Source organism: Protomyctophum parallelum (assembly GCF_964188405.1).
Source record: "Protomyctophum parallelum genome assembly, chromosome: 21".
Classification (NCBI taxonomy): Eukaryota; Metazoa; Chordata; class Actinopteri; order Myctophiformes; family Myctophidae; genus Protomyctophum; species Protomyctophum parallelum.
In genome coordinates, this window is record NC_139713.1 from 9,448,594 (window position 1) to 9,470,945 (window position 22,352).

At 43.3% G+C, this 22,352-nt stretch overlaps 1 protein-coding gene across 6 annotated transcripts in view; it reads right to left on the reverse strand.

The window, feature by feature from the left end:
• Positions 1-22,352, reverse strand: part of LOC310879210 (disabled homolog 2-interacting protein-like) — a 255,852-nt gene that overhangs the window by 91,813 nt on the left and 141,687 nt on the right. Inside the window, exon 1 of one of the 6 annotated variants that reach the window (XM_083793696.1) lies at positions 16,218-17,013. The exons of the other annotated variants lie outside the window; for them this stretch is intronic. Coding sequence (XP_083649822.1) covers positions 16,218-16,240 — 23 coding nt within the window. The 5' untranslated portion in view covers positions 16,241-17,013. Of the gene's footprint in view, positions 1-16,217; positions 17,014-22,352 lie in introns of those variants that run through there. 6 annotated transcript variants of the gene reach the window in all.

Below are 22,352 nucleotides of genomic sequence, written 5' to 3' on the forward strand. Positions count from 1 at the left end.
GCTCAGACTTCATAGAAAAACAATGAATATCGTCACATATTCCAGTAGAGATGAAGGAAGAGATATTGCATGTGTGTTTCATTTAACTGTACACTCTACTGCACGCACAATTCCCAACCCCCCCCCCCCCCTCTCATTCTGACAGTGACACAATCACACAAGGCCATGACCTTTTTAACCCATTCTGACCTGAGATCAGATTCTGAAAATGTCTTCTACATCCTGACAGTTTTCTGAAAAAGCTATGTTTCTATGTCGGTCGTTCTTCGATTTTTCAAAAATAGCTAAAGCATAGCATAATGCTAACACCAAAAGGGGTTCCCGCCTAAAATGGGTTAATTACACATTTGACTCCAGGGCTTTATATAGTGCCTCCGTGTGGGAGCCAAACTGCAAGTTTCTAGGCTGGTCAAATCTGTGCTCCAATTCCTGCACAGCGTTTCAAATATTTAGATGGCCAAGAACGAAACTAGAGCAGTGGGATGATGGGGTGAGGAGAGGAGAGGAGAGGAGAGGAGAGGAGAGGAGAGGAGAGGAGAGGAGAGGAGAGGAGAGGAGAGGAGAGGAGAGGAGAGGAGAGGAGAGGAGAGGAGAGGAGAGGAGAGGAGAGGAGAGGAGAGGAGAGGAGAGGAGAGGAGAGGAGAGGAGAGGAGAGGAGAGGAGAGGTCGACCGTAGCTGAGTGGGGAGACAGTCCATCTAGGAATCGTAAGATCGCTTTATTCAACGCTCGGCTCGCCCCAGTCGAAGGGTTAGTGTCTCTGAGTAAGACACTTTAACACTTAATTCCTGAACAGCCAGTGTGCTCTGCTCTAACTATAGAGCCATCTGAGCAGTATAGCCATCTGCCGGGTGAAGCAGTAAAACAAAAATCCCCTCCCCGCCGGGGGGGAATGGCGTAAAACTGACCCACGCACGGGGGAAGGAATAAGACAAGTTTTATTTCAAGGAGATCCTCACAGCAGTGTCTGACAGCTCTCTGGCCTGCTAGGCTGAAAGGACCATCTCTCTCCCTCCCTCTGCTCTCTCTGCCCCAAGCACTCCCAACATGGAGCTCACAAAGCCCTTTGAGGGAGGGAGGGACATTCAAGAAGACAGTGGAGAAGATGACAGCTTTTAAGGCACAGCTGTTGGCCAGAAGACAAAGAAGACTGTACTGACAGACACCTTTATAGCCTGGGGCTTTATGCACAGCTAGCAGAGGGTTTGGGGAGGACAAGACATAAGTTAAAATAGAGCAGATGCTTCTCTAGAGATAGATGATGAGAAGGCTTAGTTAGGAGTAAATTAGAAGAACATATTGTCTGTCAGGTGGAAACCTCATATATTATGTCCAAAACTGTTACTCTTCAGGATTCAAATTCCAAAGCATCAAAAGTAGCACATCTACAAGCTCAAAACACGCCACTCTGAGCCGCGTTCCAAGCTTGTACATTTGCTAATTTTGTGTGACACTGTAGTGTGATCAAGGCAAGGACATTCATTTATGGAAGAACAAAAATAGAGATAAGCGCTTACTGCCCGACAGAAACGATATTATACATTAGTATTTCCCATGACGGCGATAAAGAAAACACTCCCCCCTTTTTGTGTGACAGAGAAGCGAAAGAAAGATGGGTTCCAGAGAGCCAAAGAATGCACCCAGCATAAACTAACTCCTCACCTCACGTAAACACACAGCCAGAGAGAGGGAGGACAGAAGAGCACAGAGAACATTATGGAGGAGAGTCAAGGTCATGGGAGGTGTGAATTGGGGGGGAAGGGAAGGGAGAGATGTGGGGGAGAGAGGAGGCCAGCAGAGGCTACATCATGTAGCCTCTGCTGGCCTCCTCTCTCCCCCAGGTAGAAATTACTACGAGTGCCACACTACGAGCTTGCTATTTTTGAAAAATCATGAAAATGTGTCACAAAGTTGGAATATATATTATATATAATGTTTTTAACTAAAATCTTTGCTACTGGGGGGTCCCTCCCTGGAACAACATATTTTCAGATGGGGGTCGGCGGACAAATACAGATAATTTTGGGTCCTTGATATGAAATTGTTTGAGAACCACTGACATAGAAACAGGGGAAAAAAAGTTAAAAGAAATAGTGGAAATATCTGCTATTTCTGCTTTTTTTTTATTGACGATTATGCAAACACAATTATGATTATCTCAAATAATTGAGATTAGACAATTATGTAATAATTGTGACAGGCCTAGTACTGTACTCATTTATTTTGTTGGCCTTTCCTTCTGCAGTGTACTCCTTGTGCTTGTTTACGGCTCCATTGGAATCTAAATGGGCTCTCTCCATGGTTTTGACCAAAAGGACAATGTTCCGTCTTCATTTCTGCCTTCAGGAAGCATCTGGTTTGGAATATAAACGCTTCTAGAGAGACTTTAGGTGTAGGTAAGAACAGAACATTATGCCTCTCAGTTTTTTTGCGGGGGAAACGGAAGGCGGGGCTTTTCAGAGTAAATTCTGCCATATATGCAGGCACTCTAGCGCCTTTATTTTTGAAGAATTCCCCGGCAAAAAAAGGATAAAAACAATCTTGAGTATGTGGTGGATGGATGGATGGATGGATTTTATTTTGTCATTAATCATATAATCACTAGTTTGCATGCATTGGAGGGATGCCGAGCCTCGCGAGTGAAACACGGCGCCACCATGACAGCCGCCTGTCATGCAAATATGGTGACTGGTGACGAGGCGGTGAGATGGAACACACCCTCGAAGCGGGTGGCTCACACTGGGCGTACGGAGACAATGAACGTCACTTAAACCAAAAGCGAGATGTGACATTGCCATCTGTAATAATAATAACGCTGTTTCGCCGTCATTGTATCAAGGTGACCTGCCACATAAATTACACTCACACTTAGTCCATTGTAATGCAATCGTGGTACAAACGACATGACATTAGCATTCATGTATGCATAATGTTCATGTTCTCCCCCCATTCATTCATGGCCACAAAACCCTTGGTGTTCGTTCGCTGCTAAAGACGGCGAGAAGGGAGGATTTTAAAGGAGGTTAACCAATTAAACCCTTTATTCATGCCCTTCATCTTGAGACAATACGGTATTTCCTGAGAGAAACAAAGAGAGTCAATTTGATAAGTTTTGGCTGCCCCTTGTAGTAGAAGCAATTAATATACAGGATACCACTGATATGTTTGACTGTTACGCCATTTTCTTTTCAGATGTTTTCCATGAGAATTTCATCATCTTACTATAATGCTTTATTGGGTCGTCCACTCACAGTTAACAGTCTTTTGTATTGAGTTGTGCTTGAAATGTACGGTAAACTGTTAAAAAATATTTCAATCAATCAATTCTATTCTATAGTATGCAGTGTCACTGAGCAGCATGGGTGGGAGGGTTGAGGGTTTTCTTTCGCTTTTCAGTTCCAATTTATTTATTTATTTTAATTGCAGAAATCGCTGATTTACAACACACTGCAAGCTTACAGATCTGCTATTTGACAATAATTGAACATTTTAACATTTTAAAATCTATGAACATTTCAACATTTTGACGTCATCATCATGCAACATTATTGTGATTATCTCAAATTGTTTTGCGATTAAACAGTTGTTTGTTGTCAGTGTAATGACTGTGACAGGCCCAGCTGTAAGGATGTCTGTTACAGTACAGTGCATCTGTCACTGTCACATTATGTGTGAACTGTGAACCAAACGCACATGTTGTTTGTCCATCATGATACTTTAGAATGACTGCCAAACAAGAATCCCTCTATGGTCTACCGCACTCTAAGCACTCTAAAATAAACAGCTACGCTATAATACAGTCAGTGGTTGGTGTCCAAAGGCTTGTGAAGTGCATTGCAATGTTAATTTGTATATCGCCCCTGTCGGGTGGAACAGCATCATGTGTCCAAAACTGTTACTTTCCAGGATTCAAATCCAAAAATACCAAAAGGAGCAGATTTACAAGCTCAGAATGAGCTTGTAGATCTGATACTTTTGAACATAAACAGCAAAACATAGTTATGACCATGACTAAATATACTGACAATTCCGTCAACAAATAAAAACTAGACTAAATTGTTAGGAAGGGACTAGTGGACAAGCAATCCAGTAGAAGTCATTTTACACTTGGTTGCATGCATGGTGAAAATAGCAGGATCTACAAGCTCAAGCTTGATCGGCAATTTTTTGTCATTACGATGTCATCAACGCCCACCAAAATACATTTTAGTCGACTAAATCAAATGTAGATTTAGTCGACTAAAATCGTAGGATATTTAGTCAACTTCCAGGTGACAAATATGTGACTGAAACTAAATGAAAACTATTGAAGAGACTCATGACTAAAACTAAAATCTAAATTTGCTGCCAAAAACAACACTGGATACAATGCGGTCTGTTTGGTTCTGCACGCACAGAAAACAATCTTCATTCACAGGAAATAGCGGACAGACCTCAACACGTCGCGGATGCGACGCGTTGAGGGCTTGCATGTCCATAAAGTAAGCGACACCGCAGTGTGATGAAGCATGAATCGGTCCTAAAAGGCGTGCTGTGCCGTGCGTGCAGTACTGTTGTTTGTAGGAATGTAGCAGCCATGCAGTGGCTTGTTGTCAGTCACCACATCTGCAGTGGAATGATTGAACATCCAGCCAGGGAGCAAAACAAAGCTCCATGCGCGTCCGACACCCACAGTGCAGTGAGAGCGCATGCATGCACACACACACACACACACACACACACACACACACACACACACACACACACACACACACACACACACACACACACACACACACACACACACACACACACACACACACACACACACACACACACACACACACACACACACACACACACACAGTATACACACACACACACACACAGAACACTGACAGAGGAGAAGAGGGAGGATTCTGTCAGAGGGCAACGGGGCAGAACGAGATGGGTGTGTGCTGTGCATGCGGGCAGCGGGTGTGTGTGTGTGTGGGGGGGGGACTGCCGACATGTGGATACGACGGACCTTGGAACCCAAACACTGTAGCAACCAATCGTGTTTCTTATCAGACAATTTGTAGGTCGCTGCAGACCAATTTTTATGTGTCGAGACTCCAGAGTAAATATCCCTTTATTTCTCAGTATCCATTATGTTTTTAATTATACCAAAAGATGTAAATAAGAAAATCTAATTCAAAACTAATTCATTTTTTCCCCTCAAAATAACATCCTAATTGTTTCAGTAGTTGAAGAATTGAAAATCACAGATCTACAAGTTGACAACATGTCACATCCGCGGCACATGACTGAGCTTGTATATCTGCGATTATCACCATTCTGTAGTCTGGGTCCCGGCGGGGAGACATCTGATCACATTTCTCTTTGGGCTCTCGAGCTAAACCGTTTTGGGATCCAACAGAGCAGCACTGACTGCACTCTAACCTTTCTTCAATCGCCAAGCTGCTAAAGTCTAGCATTCTTCATCCAATCATCACCACAACCTTTTGTCATTCCAGAAAAATACAGAGGTTGGGGAGGGTGAGAGGGGTCCTTTTTGTGCACTAGCGACAACTGTCGAACCGGTCAAGTATAACTTAACCTTAATAGCACTTCTGAAGCCGAGTTTCATAATATTTGTCGATTCGACTCATGTATACGAGGGTGTAGAGCTGCAAACACTGCCGGGCTACAACACAATGTGTTGCTTGAAGATGGGTTATTTTCTCAAGCCTTTTTGACAGTGACAGGAGAGAGAGAGAGAGAGAGAGAGAGAGAGAGAGAGAGAGAGAGAGAGAGAGAGAGAGAGAGAGAGGAAATGTGGACATAAAGAGTAGGGGAATTCAGCAAATGTTCTGGCCAACCTGTTCTGCATGGTCACACTTGGCAGGCCAACCTGCAGAGTGTGACTGTGGACCAGGCCTCTTCATGGAGCCCATCAGAAGTGTGACCGTGGACCCGGCCTCACAGAGAGCACGACCTGAACCAGACGTGGACCAGGCCCCTCCACGGAGCCCACCCTGTCTATCTCTCTTCTATTCTTTCTTCCTATTCCCCCTCCTCCCCCCCCCCCCCCCCCCCGCCTCTCCCCCCTCTCTCCCCCAAGACGGTCGAGGCAGATGGCCGCCCACCCTAGAGTCTGGGTTCTGCCTGACGTTTCTTCCTAAAGGGGAGTTTTTCGTTACCATTGTCGCAATATTGCTTGCTCTGGGTGGATCTTTGTTGGTTGTAAAGTGTCTTGAGACAACTTGTTGTGATTTGACACAAACCTGTGATTAAAAAAAACTGGGACTCGCTGATAAGGGCATTGTGCCCATGGGGTATACGATTTACCCTACCTTTTATTTACAGGAATTAGAGCTGGAGAAGCAAGCACACCAGAGATAGAAATAACATGTTTGTGGTGATTTAGCGATTGTTTTGTACTTTATTAGAATCCTCACCAGAAGGCATTGTAGATTTCACTACAGATAACTGTCTGGCTCTCTAAACTGAAGCATTTGATTAGATTTTGGTCAGACTCAGAGAATGATTGGAGAAAACAGGGAAATGAAGTCCAGAATGTAGCCTGAATTCCCCTTTCCAAGCAACTAAGAAGACATTGCCAAGAAAAAGCTATCTCTAATGTCTGAGCAGTGAGCAGCGTGTTATTTAACCAAAATCTAAATAGCCAATATAGAAACTACAGATGTTCCGATACTGATACTGGTATCGGGTACTCGGCCGATACTAGCCTAAAGTACTCGTACTCGGTATACTTTGAGACGAGTACTACAACATTCAATTGACACTAGGCTGAACGCTCAATGCAACGGGAGCAAGTCTGACCCAACACGGCAGAAAAATGAGCAAAGCGTCCAAAACGGCTGATCTACAAGCCTAAATGACAACTGACAAGTGTAGAACAGAGATCCATCGGTATCTATGTTTATATTCGGCGGGCGACACGATCAGATGAATATATTATCATTTTGATAGTTATAGTTGTTCTTTCTACTTGTAGCAGGAGCACATTAAAAGTATTTATTTCATTTATATCAGACCACCAGGTCCAAAAGAAAAGTACTCCATGAAGTGTAGATTTTCTGTGTATATTCAGCGGGCAGCATTATCAGATTAATAAATGAGCATTAATTAACCTACGTTGTGACTCTCCACTCGTCTTGACGCAGTCCCAGGTCATTAAAAGTTATTTCCATCAGACGAGTCGTTCCAACAAAGTAATCCATGACTGTCCTTAAAATCCTTATAAAGATATAACAGTTGTGAGTTTGTAGATCTGCAATTTTTTCATAGTCTATAAACCAAGCTTCAGTGTGACCGCAACACCCATAATCCTCTTCCCCTAACAATTACAGAACGTTCTCCACACTCACGGCTACACTAGACCAACATTGCATAAAATACCCTGCGACAGTGTAATGACACGCCTTCACCTTCACGAGGACCAGACAGACAGAAAGACAGACAGACAGACAGACAGACAGACAGACAGACAGACAGACAGACAGACAGACAGACAGACAGACAGACAGACAGACAGACAGACAGACACGTTTAGAAAGTAAACCAGAGTACATGTCCAGACATGCATTAGAGTCCTCCTGACCGGCATTCGTTCCGGTTTTCAGCGTCCCTTAGCACCAATGGCTTAATGCAGGCTGGGTGTGTGGGTAACCAATCATCTCCCCTCTATTGCAAAATGGATTATTAATAATTATTATTTTAAGATCGTTGGGAAAATAACTGCTCTACAAGCTCACAGCACGTCGCATCACAATCGGCTATTTTGGCACCGTTTAAGATTTGTTTTTTGAAAATATGTTTAAATATTTAGAAGAATTAAGAATGCTCAAAATGGGGACACCACCAGGTTAAAAGTAAATTAACTCAGCCAATAATTGCTATTTGTAATAATAACAATAACAAAAACAGTAATTTTTTATGATTTCTTCTTTTTTTCTTCTCTCTTTTTTACACATTATTTTGTTTTCCACTCTTTCCACTCTTTTGTCCCCCCCCCCTGTGCACTTTGAAAACCACCGGCCTAATGCACATGACACAAAATAAAGATTACATCACACAGAGAGGGGGGGGGGGGGGGGGGGGGAGGAGGGGGGGGTACCACTGTACCAGAGACAGTTCCCCCAGGCAGCACTACTGCGTAACTGCGCCAGATAAAGATGGAGGAATGAAAGGTAGCAGACGACTTACAGTGTGTGAGAGACCACTTTTATGATGAATAATCACCAGGGCAGCATCTGTTCACACAAACTGTAGTATATAGAGACTAGAGAGAGAGAGAGAGAGGCCTGATTGAGTGCTGCTGCTCCGTGTGTGTGTGTGTGTGTGTGTGTGTGTGTGTGTGTGTGTGTGTGTGTGTGTGTGTGTGTGTGTGTGTGTGTCAAGAGTAGAAAACAGCTCCATACAAAGGAGGTCATTCAGTTATTTACAGGGGGGAAGGAAGCTTTTTACAGGAGGAGAGAGGAATGGCATGTCCGCATTCGGGATGGGATGGGGGGGGGCAACACTAACAGTGTACGCGGAAATAAGTATCCGTGGTGGAAAAAGTACTCACATTTATTACTTAAGCAAAAGTAGTCCAAGCCGCTTCTTTTCACCTGACGGGACGGGACGGGAGCGGGACGGGGGGTGAGTTTCCCCAGTTGGACGTAGTGCGTGGAGGGAACACGTTATTCCAACCAAAAGTATGCTTAGCAAAGGTATCAATACTGCAATGTAGAAATACTATAGATGGAAATGACTGGTAAAATTATGATTTTAACTAACTCATGGAATATCCTGGCTGTGTTACTCACTCGCTCGTTCTGTTTTTTAAAGTGACTGTCGGCAGTTCTCAGGCTGGATTTAACACCACGCATTAGTTCTATAAGTCAGTGGTTCTCAGTTGGATGTGATCTTTGAATAGTTATCTTCTTGTATCTTGTATGGAGGTCCCTGGCACAAAATATTTGCAGATGGCTGTCCGACCGTGGCCATATGCATGTAAATATGGAGGTCCTTGATGTGAAAATGTTTGAGAATCACTTAGAAGTGCTTGCTTCTAACTTCGGACAGATGCCCCGTGACACTGTGATACTGTGAGCTACAAGCAGTAGTGACAGCCTGAACTAAAACAACATGCTCCTTCCAGAGCCTCAGGGCCATGTTAAAGTTGCCTTTTATCTTGCTGGATGTGCATCCACCCTCCTATGTATCAAATAGCCAATGTTGCTGGCTGCCAACACAATCACATTAAGGACGGGGGAAAGTGTTGCTTTTGTACACTTTCGCCGACTCATTGCGAGTTTGTGAGGAAGAGATTTGGGTGAAGATGGAAATACTAGTCCAGTATCCAGCCCTCGGGGAACCACAGCCAACTACGTATACAGCAGGGCTTAAGTGGTTAAATCACACTATCATTGTACTATCCAAATAAAGGCTCTGAAATCTGCAGCTGATAAAGAGACAACTAGAATGCAGACCACAAGGCAGCGGACAAGATTTTCCGTAAGACAGATGCCCGTTTTGTTTCATTTGGACTCTGTTCGCCTCATCGGATCGGTCCGTAACAGCGACATGGTTTGGCTTTGTCGGCTGCATTTAAGAACTGACACAGTGGTTGGCGTCCAAAGGCTTGTGATGTGCATTGCAATGTTAATTTGTATATCACCAAATCTGTTACTTCACAGGATTCAAATCTCAAAATAGCCAGATCTACAAACTCAGAACTATTATCCCAACAGCTCTGTGTCTGTAGTACCCAAACAAGCAGAAAATAATAGTTTGCTCGGTAATAATTAGAAACACCTCTTCAAATCAGTGGCTCCTATAGCACTAACATCAACCACTGACTGACACAATGCAGTGCATTGTGGGAAATAAATGCCTGGACCAGGCAGGAAGTGAGGTCAGGTGGCTGGACAGACAGACAGGTGTTTGAAGAAGCGACAGATCCTCTGCCTTTCTTTATTCTCTCTCTCTGAAAACCCAGTGCCGCACGCACGCTAGAGCTGCCCACGAATATTCTATATCCGAATATATTTTCGAATCAAAAAAAATAATGAATAACCGAATATATAAAATTAAGGTTCGAATTAAATCTTCCGTCAACAGCGTATCTAGTGATCAGAAACTGGGTCGGTGTTGTTTCGGACAGACGGGAGAATCATGAAGCGACTTTATCCTTCAGGAAATTATAAGAAGATAAATAAAATGCGTAAGGATGAAATGTGGTGCCGGGTCCGGCAGCAGCAGCAATGCAGTGTTCCGTTCTGTGAATTAATACTGCCTCCGTGCCTCGTTTTGATAAGGCTGTGTGGTAGGATTGCTCAATTTTACTGGAGAAGGGAGAATGCATGCGTTGTGTTCCAACTCGCTTTTCAGCAGCACCAATGCGCGGAGAGAGAGTTGCGCCAGCAATGCAATCTTAAATGTTATGTCTCAGGTTGTATTGGTGTAAATATAATTATTAATAAATCCGAATGGCGGAAATCCAAAATCCGAATGGGTCGAATTGCTCGAATCCACGTGGGTTTTTAAAACGAATATCCGAATCAAATTTTTGGACAATTACGGCAGCACTAATGCATGCACGCACGCACGCACGCACACACACACAATCACACACACAATCACACACAGCAGTGGGAGTACGTACACAGTACATTCCCAGTCAGGCAGCCAGGAGGGAGTGAGGTCATTCATACAGTATGAACATCTGCACGGACGCTCGCTGTGTGGGAGAGAGAGAGAGAGAGAGAGAGAGAGCGAGAGAGAGAGAGAGAGAGCGCAGAGCAGTTGAGCTGGTCTGGGCCAACAGGGTCACAACACAACCTGCCTGCTGAGCTCTGATAGGACCAGAGAACACAGCAACAGCTGGCCAGTAGCAGTCATACTGTTCCTTAATAATTACTGTAGCGTACTAGTTATAGTTCCACGTGTCGACAGTTCACTGGGCTTTGTCGTTCGTATATGTAGGCCCAACGATGCAATGTTTGTTCAACATGTTTCTAAAGCTGAATGGGCAGAGAGGAAAAGAAGGTCCCAGGTTCGATTCCGTCCGGGCCCCGCTGGAGCGCTCCTCTGTGGGCAGCGCTCAGCAGGGTTGAGGCTGAAGGCTGAAGTTCCCCCGTGGGATGAAAATAGGTTTAATTATTATTTTTCACAGAGAAAATACACGGAAGACATAGGATACTTTCTTTCCCCCCGGCCTATAGTATAAACGATCAGATGGATTTGTTGCATCTGTCTTTTCCCAAAGGTTTCCACTCTAAATGTCTTATGGTCACCGTGTGAATGTTTGATAGTAATCAAAGCACAGGGATCATCCTAAAAGTGTGTCCCTGACCCAGGACTATGTTAAGACTGTAGTAACAGAGCTGTTAGCCTAATTAGAGCTCTGCTCACATTAATTACCCATAATGACCAGCCACACAGATTAATCACCACAGCCTATCCTTCTGGGAAAGCAACATGTGCCAACGGCACACCTTTTTAAAAGAAACACTAGTAAATGGTGCATTTATATAGCGCCTTTATCCAAGGCGCTTTACAAAGAAAAAAAAGGATTGATTTTATTGCAAATAATCGATTTTGGGGGATGGGGAAAGCGAAGTGTTGTGAGCTTGTCGATCTATACTGCCATTTTCAGTGAAATCTTTTGCCACAATAACATAATAAAATACACTAGCACAGAGCCCTGTAGGACTCCAGTCAGCCATACAGGGTTTAAGTGGTTAAATCAATGATTTGTTTTATAAATCGATGATTTTTTTTTTTGCAAAAAGGTAATGAACTTAAAACCAAGACTAAAAGTCTGTCTTCAATCTGCTCAGAATCCTCAGACGCTTCCTTCCTTGTCATGACTTGTCCTCCCATGTCTCCTTTGACTCACACTGGTCACATGTTGCTCAGACTGAGGCGCTTTACATAGATTGTGCATTACATTCACCCACACACACATTCATACACCGATGGCGGCAGGAAACCATGCAGGGCACAAACCAGTACCATCAGGAGCAATTAGGGGTTAAGGACACTTCGACACTAACTCTGGGGGAGCCCGGGTTCAAACTGCCAACCTTGCGGCTACCATCTGGTCACTCTCTACCCCTGAGCCACCGCCACCCCTACCTGCCCTGACCCCCTAAAGCACAGCAGGACACAAGGCAATACAAATGATATCTGCCTATACAGTATTACGGTCAGATTATTAACACTAAGGATTTGACTGGATGTTCATCAGAAAACGGCCCTCGCTAAAGCCTCACTTATACGATACTTGCCGATATCGTGCTCAGTAAATACTAAATAGCAGATCTACAAGCTCACGGCGCGTTGTGAGCTGGTATATCCGCTGTTTACTGCATGCAACCAACACCAACATGCAACCAAGTATATACTATATCAGGCTTAATGGGCCTACAAATGATATCTCGCTACAGTAAAGTTGAATTAACATTTTTTTGACTTGAATGGGTTTTCATCAGAAAAGCGTCACTCGCTAACAGACAGAAAAAGACAGGCAGATAGATGGACAAGATGGATAGAAAGACACAGATAGGATCATAGGACAGACAACTGTCTGTGTTCAGCTCAAATCAGAATACATCAATAAGTGACGTTGATTTGGAAGAGAATGTTCTGATAAGAATCTGATCGGAAAGGAATTTTCATTCTGGTTGACAAACCATTCGATATTTTCCGATCAACAGGAAAACATCAGCATGTAAACACTTAACCAGATCATTTCGCTAAAATTGAACAAAAACAAAACCAGGCAGAACCACCATGTGAGCGACGCCAAAAGTAATATTCCAATGAAATGCTTTGAAGCATGTAAACGAGGATTACTTTTATTTAGCGTCCGCGTCCAACAGTTTAGTTGGAATCTCTGCATGCAAGGGAATTATTTTATTCTGAACGAAGAATATTGTCTGTGTAAACACAGTGATTCGTTCTGTAATCTCCATAAAAATATAAATAAAGAAATGTCAGAAAGCCAATTACCATTCTAATATTAAAAAGGCACTATTTTGGGGATGTCATTATATACAGTAGGTGCAAATTGACAAAAGCTTAACAAAATATATAGTAGATCTACAAGCTCATGTTGCAACGTGACATCATGAGCAGGTGTAGATCAGCCCAATGTCTGCCTATTTAGGACAAACCCAGTTTAGTATTAATGTGTTTTAATGCTGTGTGAGATACCGTCTCTCACTCTCAGTGGTGCGTTGAGTCAATAGGAAGCTAGTGTTTGAACAAGAAGTGTAATGTCCTGAAAGGACAAGGGAGAGGTGGTGAGGATGGTGTCCTCTTCATCATATTTACCACCGTCAATGTACTATAATGTCCCATGAATGACTACCCCACTGGCGTGCGCTGAGCAGTGAGCACACATGCACGTGCACACGCACATACACTACTATATTTTACCCTGAGTAAGTAACCCTTCTATATTTAGCATTATAATTAATTTACTCTGCTACTCCATTCATCACGGACATTCTAAAGAGTTTTACTACAGAATGGCATTCCACAGACACTGCTAAACTGTTCACATTCGAAGAGAACTGTTACAGCACGTATCACTGAAGATGACTCAACAATGGTCATGAGATTGGCAGTGGCAGTGCTCAGCACCATCTTAGAGTCTGTGTGTGCATGTGTGTGTGTACACATGTAAATCCATGGACAAATACATAGAAAATGTATGAGAACCACTGATTTAAACAACATTAAATTAAGAATCACAAGCCCAAATGAGCAACTACATCTGACAAGCAAGTCCAAAAACCAGCAACTACCAATAATTAGAATTTAGAAGAAGCAACATAAAATAAATCCCACCCGTGTGAAGTGAGGGGCGCTCTCATCATGCATCCTCTCATTCCGGCCAATCACAAGTTGCATCCTCACTTACGTCTTCAATGTTTGTGTGTTTAGAACAAACACTCAAAGCTGACCAGTCATTGTACACAATGGCATTGAATGTTTGTGTAAACACAACGTTTGCGTGTACAAAAATACTCAAGCACAAAGTCGCTTATAAGGCAACACTGGTTGTTTGCTTTTTTTGGGTATGCGGGACACTGGCACACAGCCAACTACAACCCATAGGCTTAACAGGGGCGAGCACAGACATCAATGCAAGCCCATTGCATAACAGTTATCACCATGAGCCATCACCATGCTCCATCCCAACTGAGGATGAAAAAAATATATATAAATAAATTAGTTACGAGCGAGTATACAGCCGAGGCTTTCATACACATACAGTTACATAACTGCTTAGGGGAAAACTGAATCGACTGATAGCAATATATGTGCAAGAAGGACTCAGAGATGGAGAAAAATAATGTTTTCTTTTTCCTGGGTTGAATATTTAAACAGCCTACAGCAGTGAAAGGGGAGAGATTCACAAATAAAGAGAGAACAGACTTGTGCCCACACATCACGGCACAACAATAATTACATTGTAAATAATACAAGGTAAATTACCCCTTAAAAAACAATATTCTATTCCATTCTGGGCAGTTGGATTGTGTTTTTATAATTGCAATGGCCAGATTTGTGTTCATACTTGATTTTTCTCTAGACAGATGGGATGATTGGAACATGGTAAAAAAGGGGGGACATTTTTAATGTATTCATGTGTAACTCTGAAATGCAAGCAAACTGTCTACCGGTATTTAAAGGGACACTTCACCCTTTTTGCAAAAACAATATGTTAATGACGTTTAGAAGCTTTAGAACACTTTCCTGGTGTGCTAGTTGGTGCCTTGCATGGTTTCCGCTGCCATCGGTGTATGAATGGGTGAATGTAATGCACAATCTCTGTAAAGCGCCTTGGATAAAGGCGCTATATAAATGCACCATTTACCATTTACTGCTACAATCTAAAATATCTAAAACCACATATTACACACATAAAGACCCCCAGGAAAGTGTTCTAAAGCTTCTAAACGTCATTAACATATATGTTTTTGCAAAAAGGGTGAAGTGTCCCTTTAACATAAGCTATAGGGTACAGACATTGTGTTTAATAAATATTAAACTATTAACATATACACCTATTGCACACCCATTAGGTAGGCTACTGAACTTAAACCTGCAGCTCATAAAAAACAATTTCACCCCTGACTCTCTTGAGAATTACAGCTAGAGCTGTGTGTGGCTGAAGTGCGTGTGGGTTCGAAAACTTCGAATCAAGGGCAGGGTATAAATATGACCATCGTTAAAGTTCAGTGTTCATTGTTCCAATTAAAAACTGAGCAGGATTGCAGGGCAGCAGGCTACAGTGTTGTCTGTGACACGCAACGCGGATGCCAATAATAATCCGTGTCTGTCATCAGAGTCATCACGGTTCAGGACTGCTTGCCTCTGGCGGTGAATATTTTCATGTTCAAGTCGAAACGCGTCCTCATTCTTTCCCCCTCTTTACAACTTAGTAGCTCTGCTCTTGTTTTGGCTGTTTTTCAAACTAGCCTACTATTAAAAAAAAACTAAACATCCAGTCCAGTCGTTTTATTTTCTACACAGTAAAACAAATTGTTTTTGAAGTAGCAGGTTTCGGGTTTGAATCCCCGTGTAGGACTATGACATTAAATAGATTTTTACGGATTTCAGCTTTAATTTAACCCAGAGAGTGTACAACATGTATAGCAGTATAGACTCTACAAATACGCAAATTAATACAGGTAGCTAATATAAGACTAGCTGTTTGGGGTTCGAATCCTGTAGCTATGGTGATTTAACTCAAGAGTTTACAACCACGTTGTTTGCAAACTCTTTGCAGTATTCTACAAATAGACAGATCAAGTCAACACAGGATTAACTGAGCAACCGTCCCATTATATCTCCAATAACACCCAAAGACAACGTTTTCGACGTGGCGGAGGGGAAAAAAAGTCGCATGGCATGGGTAAAGAAATACACCGTTCGTAAACATTGCATCGGATTATGGCCGATCTGATCTCACAGACACTAATAACAGCGGTTAGCAGCTAAATCCATGCAGCAGCTGGCCTGCATGGGATGGGACCTCTCTCTCTGGCTCCATACATCCACCACGTTAGCCAAATAGCTTTGGATCAAATTCAAGAAAGACGACCATAATAATGTATTTCATTATGGCGTATAAAAACATATATGACCGTCTTGATCCAAGGCTAACATCCACATGAAGAAAAACAACAGAATAACCATATTCTGCAGCAACAACAACAAACAACTTACGATTTACTGAAGATGTGAAACATGGTCCCACCACCACGGACTCTCTCTGGGTCCCCCAAAAGACACTCTTCAATCTCGGTCTCATTCCTCTCTCTCCACCGGGCTTATGATCGCTGGCTGCTGCTACTCCTTGTTCGTTCGCTTGGTTGGTAGCGGTTTCCCCCCCTCCTCGAATATGTTTTTGAGTTTTTCTTTCTGGGAATGTGTGTGTCTCTTGATGTTGGGGCTGGCTGTCTCTGTGTCTGTCTGTCTGATGGGAGGAAAACCCTTTGAGATCCAGAGAGAAGCTCTCTCTCTCTCTCTCTCTCCCTCTACTCCACTAGCAGTTCCCAGAGGATAGGATACCACCAGCCAGGCTGTGTTTCTACACACACACACCCCGCCTCTCGTCCTCCTCAGCCTACATACATCCCGTGTCTCACACCGAAACACACTCCTTTTTAGGGGAAAGCTTGCAAGCCGTCCGTCCCTTGTGTGTGTTTTTTTTAGCCACTCCGGCGATACTAGCATAAATAGTCCGATTTATTTATGTCCACAACAACACCGTGAAACTATTTCCGAATGATAACTGCGGTCCAAAAAACTTATTTCGAGGCGAGCCCCAGACTGGGATAAATAAATAAATCCTGCTCATTGGACACTAGCATACCGGTCGCACTCTCTCTCTTCTAGATAATAACGCAATCTTAAGAGTCGAGAGCAAAATGGCGATCTTTGAAATGGCGAATTCGTTTTAAAATGATGATGAAAAAGTGAGGAAAGTATTCCTGTTTTCGACCATGGCACCGCGCCTCAGTTCTGTCGAGTGTCGACTGACAGAGTCTGCCTGACTGCCTGTGCTCCCAGAGTGTTGCCAGATTTTGCGAGAAACAAGCAACCAGTTCTATGAAAACAAGCCCAAAATAAGCAGGTTGGTCAAACTTTATTGTCTAAATAAATAATTTCATATCAAGGACCCACAAATGAACATGTATTTTACCACGGATCCTCCCACCATCTGAGCATATTTTCATTTTAGAACCAAACCTTCAAAAAATGCAACCTACCAATAACTAGCCTACCAATATTTACAAACGACTTTGCGGAAAGACACGTTTTTCTGAAAAAACGCTGCTAAAAATCCGAAAAACGCATCCAGTGTGCAACCACCTTAAGTCACTCATAACATTAGGGGGTCCTTGGGGGGTTCAACTTCCAGGGGGTCCCAGAAAAAAAACTAGTTAACATAGCATTGCCAGTGGCTCAGGAGGTAGAGTGGCCGCTTGGAAACCGGAAGGAACTTCTGGAAGACACAGACCGAACCCCTAATTGCTCCCAATTATGAGCAGGTTAGTGCCTTCCTCCGCCATCGGTGTGTCCTGTGTATGTAATGCAGAATCATTGTAAAGTGCCTTGGATAAAGGCTCTATATAAATGCACCACTTACCATCATAATCTTAACCACTTTAGGATCCTCACCGAATAGCAGATATACACGCTCACAACGTGTCACTTCAAGCCTCATTTTTAACATAAATCTTCTCTTCTGGGGGTTCCCTGTTAGCACAAAACCTTTTCAGATGGGGTCATGCAGCCAAACACGATATCAATGTGGGGGTCCTTGTTGACATGAAAACGTTTAAGAAACATTGGCTTATATAACACGCAGACTTGGCAACACCCCCCATCCCCTCCCACCCCCCCTGTTCATCCTCTCTTTTTCCCACACAGTGACATGGGCCTGCATGGCAGCCAGGAAGCATGCCCCCCCCCACCAACCCCCCACCCCTCCCTGCCTCCTCCCCACTACTTCCCTCTCAAGACTCCATCATTCAGGACACAATGGCTCAGGCTACAGCAGCACCACACTGTGGGAAAATAAATGCTGACTGCCTGGGACAGTACAGTGAGCCTCTGGCTAGGATGAGAGACTATAGTCCAGGAAAATAGAGGTGGAGAGAGAGAGAGAGAGAGAGAGAGAGAGAGAGAGAGAGAGAGAGAGAGAGAGCGAGAGGGATGAGGAAGGATGAAGCTATAGCCAGGTTTTGGAGGACAGAAGCATTGCCAGATGTACCCTGCTTGTTTTGTCTGGAGAGTCTCTGAAGGGGAGACTTGACGATGATGTCGTGGCTATCATCATGACATCATACCTTCAGTAGAACACCTCACAGACTATCAGTGCTGGAACAATAAGTAAAAGGCCTGTATTAAAACATTTACTTGAGTAGAAGTACAACAGTGTTGGCATCATGTACTTAAAATAGACTACCAAAAAGTAAAACTATACTCATTATGCAGAATATCCTATCCTATATATTTTTTTTCCTCTTTTTTTAAAAGCTTTAAAAATCTTTCCAAAACAGAAGTTATGCGCGCGACATCATTGCGAACGCAGTGAGCCACTTACTATGACAGCAAGGGCTGAATGTCTGTGTGTGTGTCTGTGTGTCTGTCTGTCTGTCCCGCTGTTACACCACCCGCCCGCCACCAGAGGGCGCAGCTGTAGCACACACACACACACACACACACACACACACAGGGCGCAGCTGTAGCACACACACACACACACACACACACACACACACACAACCACACACACACGAGCTGCGTTCGCTTCCCGCGTTTGCGCGTCTTACTTGTCATCATACCCAGTTATGCAGGAAGGAAGTGGCAAAAAAAAACTAGGCTACTTTCTGGCCTTGACAGCTCATACATCCAAACAAAAAAGTACTTTCTGATTGCATTAAACAACGTTAAACTCACTTTGCCACTCGATATGCCACTCAATTTGCCACTCACTGTATGCATGCGTATACCGTATACCGTATACCAAGCCTTCAGAAAACCTCACACACAAGGACAGGGCTGTTGACAGCTTCAAAGACACACGTGTTCACAAGGAGCCAACACATGTGGTCTGTCTATCTTAAATAATACTACCTATACTACCACATCTTAAAATAAGTAACTACATTTCCCAGCAGCCAGTGGGGGTAGCTTGACCAGAGCCATAAAGTAAGACAGAGTTACGACAACTCTGTTCACTTCATGGGGCCAGTCCAATGGCGGCTCTTCTACATAGACTTCTATTGGCGAAGAGCATTGCGAAGAGTGACAATATCATGGACCAGAAGCCCCCTCAATGTCATAACTCTGTCTGAGCTTGACTAGCTTCACTACTTTCAGCAATCTTTTCCCCTACCATTGGGTAGCTTGGACAAAATCTACATCACAACATCTTCAGTGGGAACATCAACACAAAACAGCACAACAATGGACACCAATCCTCCATTGGTGTCCATTGTCGCGATCACACAGTGGTTGCTACAAACAATATGTCGCCATACATTTTTTATTCAGTTTTATTCAGTCACCATGGCCTAAGCCACATCAACCAACCATTGTAGATAACGTAGCTTCAATGTTCAATGTTCAATGTTCAATGAAGGAGAGGTTTTAGTGTAGCTCAGTTACTGTTTAGGAAGAGTATAATACAGAATATAATACAGACTGTGTAAAAAACAATGACGTGGCATTTTCCTTGAAAAGAAATAGTGATATACCAACAAATAAGACCTTAAAGTATACTGCTGTATATGGTTCCATTGATCAAACAAATTCACGGACACCAGTAGCTTAGCTAGCTACATTTATATTTGTTTTAAGTAGTTTGCCCAAAAGCAGTCTAATAAACAATGAATATATGAATGAATAGAATGTACAGTGCACACATTATGTATATAAAATAGTGGCGGCACTGTGCAGTGTTTTGGCTGAGTGTCATTCCTGCCACACTATCTGCAGGAAAGAGAACAATTCAGCTCAGTTATATTCAGCAGAGTAGGTAGAGAGAGAGAGAGAGAGAGAGAGAGAGTGTGTGTGTGTGTGTGTGTGTGTGTGTGTGTGTGTGTGTGTGTGTGTGTGTGTGTGTGTGTGTGTGTGTGTGTGTGTGTGTGTGTGTGTGTGTGTGTGTGTGTGTGTGTGTGTGTGTGTGTGTGTGTGTGTGTGGACATTACATAGACTCTGTGCTATGTAAAAAAGTTGATTTTTAATGGTGCCAGTAGCTACAGCAGTGTCAACAATGGACTTCATTGTAAATTGTACCAAACACAGGCCCAAACTCTACCCCAACGTAGAATAGGACACAGTGACAGACTCTCCTGGTCAATCCAAACTCTACCCCAACGTAGAATAGTGACAGACTCCTGGTCAATCCAAGTGTGAGAGGTCGATGGTGGTCCTCTAAGTGGACTCCCATGGACCGTAAAAAAAATAAATAATAATAATTGAAGAACCAACCAATGCCGCATGGTGAAATAGGACAACATTTACATCTTCCCCTTGACATTTGAATAGCCGACGCTTATCATAGGTAAACACAAGTGCATAACTCGGTGCAGTCCAGGCTACTTATAGTTAAATGTTAACTGCAAAGCCAAGGCAAAGTGTGCAGACTAAACAGTGCTGTTGGGAACTTCCTCATTCCTCCACACTGGGTCATCATCATCATATCAGACCAATGTCTGGTCTGGAGCCTGAGTCATCATCATTTATATGTGTGTTGTGGGACGGTGTCGTTGGCCGAAAATAGCTGATCATCTACAGTAATGGATCTCAAACTGTTCATTTCAAGGTCTCCCCTTAACTCTGATGGTATACAAATGCCCCCCCCCCCCCCCCCCCCCCCTAAAGGAACGGGAATTGCAATGCATCACATTTGCTATTTTTCAGAGTGCAACTAGGCTGTACAACACCGGACTATAAACTGAAAACATCTGTGTTCACGAATCCTATGGCAGCCTCTGGCCATGACACTCTGCACTGGACAATTGGTTGCTAAATCAATGCACGGCAGTACACAGTTATACACACAAAGTGCTGTACAATCGACATATCTCCCGATTTCTACTAGTCATATAGGAGAAAGCTTCATTTTGAACAATACCCTATTTGCAGACGAACAGATAGACTGGAAACTCCTGCTGGAAACCAAATGGGTTTATTTTAACATATATCTTTTGTTAACGGAAATGATAGATAGATAGATAGATAGATAGACAGATAGATAGATAGATAGATAGATAGATAGATAGATAGATAGATAGATAGATAGATAGATAGATAGATAGATAGATAGATAGATAGATAGATAGATAGATAGATAGACAACATGGCAGCTTCCAATGTTTTGCTAGGCGGAGTTGCAGACACCCTGAAGGCCTGTGAAGGAAGAGTTTCGGAAGAGTTGTATGTAACACATTACCTGTCCTCCCTAGGGTGTGTGTGTGTGTGTGTGTGTGTGTGTGTGTGTGTGTGTGTGTGTGTGTGTGTGTGTGTGTCTGTGCGTGCATGCGTGTAAAACACACAAAAAAGAGTGTGCACGTGTGTATTTTGTGTTCCCAAGGATGTGTGATTTTGGCAGGGAGAATACGACATGTGTGTCAAAGGAGTGTGTGTGTGTGTGTGTGTGTGTGTGTGTGTGTGTGTGGGGACATGGGCCTGTAAGGTCACAGATACAAGCAGGAACAGGACACTGTCATGAGACAAAGAGCACACCATACTTTATAACCCATTAACCCATTTTGGGTGGGAACCCCTTTTGGTGTTAGCATTATGTTACGCTTTAGCTATTGAAAAATAGCAGATCTACACGAGCTTGTAGGTCTGCTATATATGGCCGCGGACCTTTTAACAAACTAAAAAATATCACGTACCCTACCTTTAAATTTACTTTGACCCGTGTGGGTCCATTTGGATCCGTTTGTGCACTCTCAAGAGTTACACATGGGTTAGGCTATTAACACTGTGTAGTTAGTTACCCGTGGGCCTTATTCAGCCAGTAAAGGTTCTTTCCTTCCCCTGTCAACCTGTAAGGTAACTTGTTTAACTGAACATCAGCCGCCTGCACAGGGGCCGACACACAGCCAAGAGAAAAAGACATATTGTCACTAGATACATTCCAGGCAAGCTCCTACACGCCTCCTCCGCCGATACAGAGAGAGAGAGAGAGAGAGAGAGAGAGAGAGAGAGAGAGAGAGAGACAGACAGACAGACAGACAGACAGACAGACAGAATAAGCATTTAGGTGAGAAAGCTGAATGTTTCAAGGTTAGCACAAAATGTGCAGCAGCCTGCCACAGTGCCACAAAATGAGGG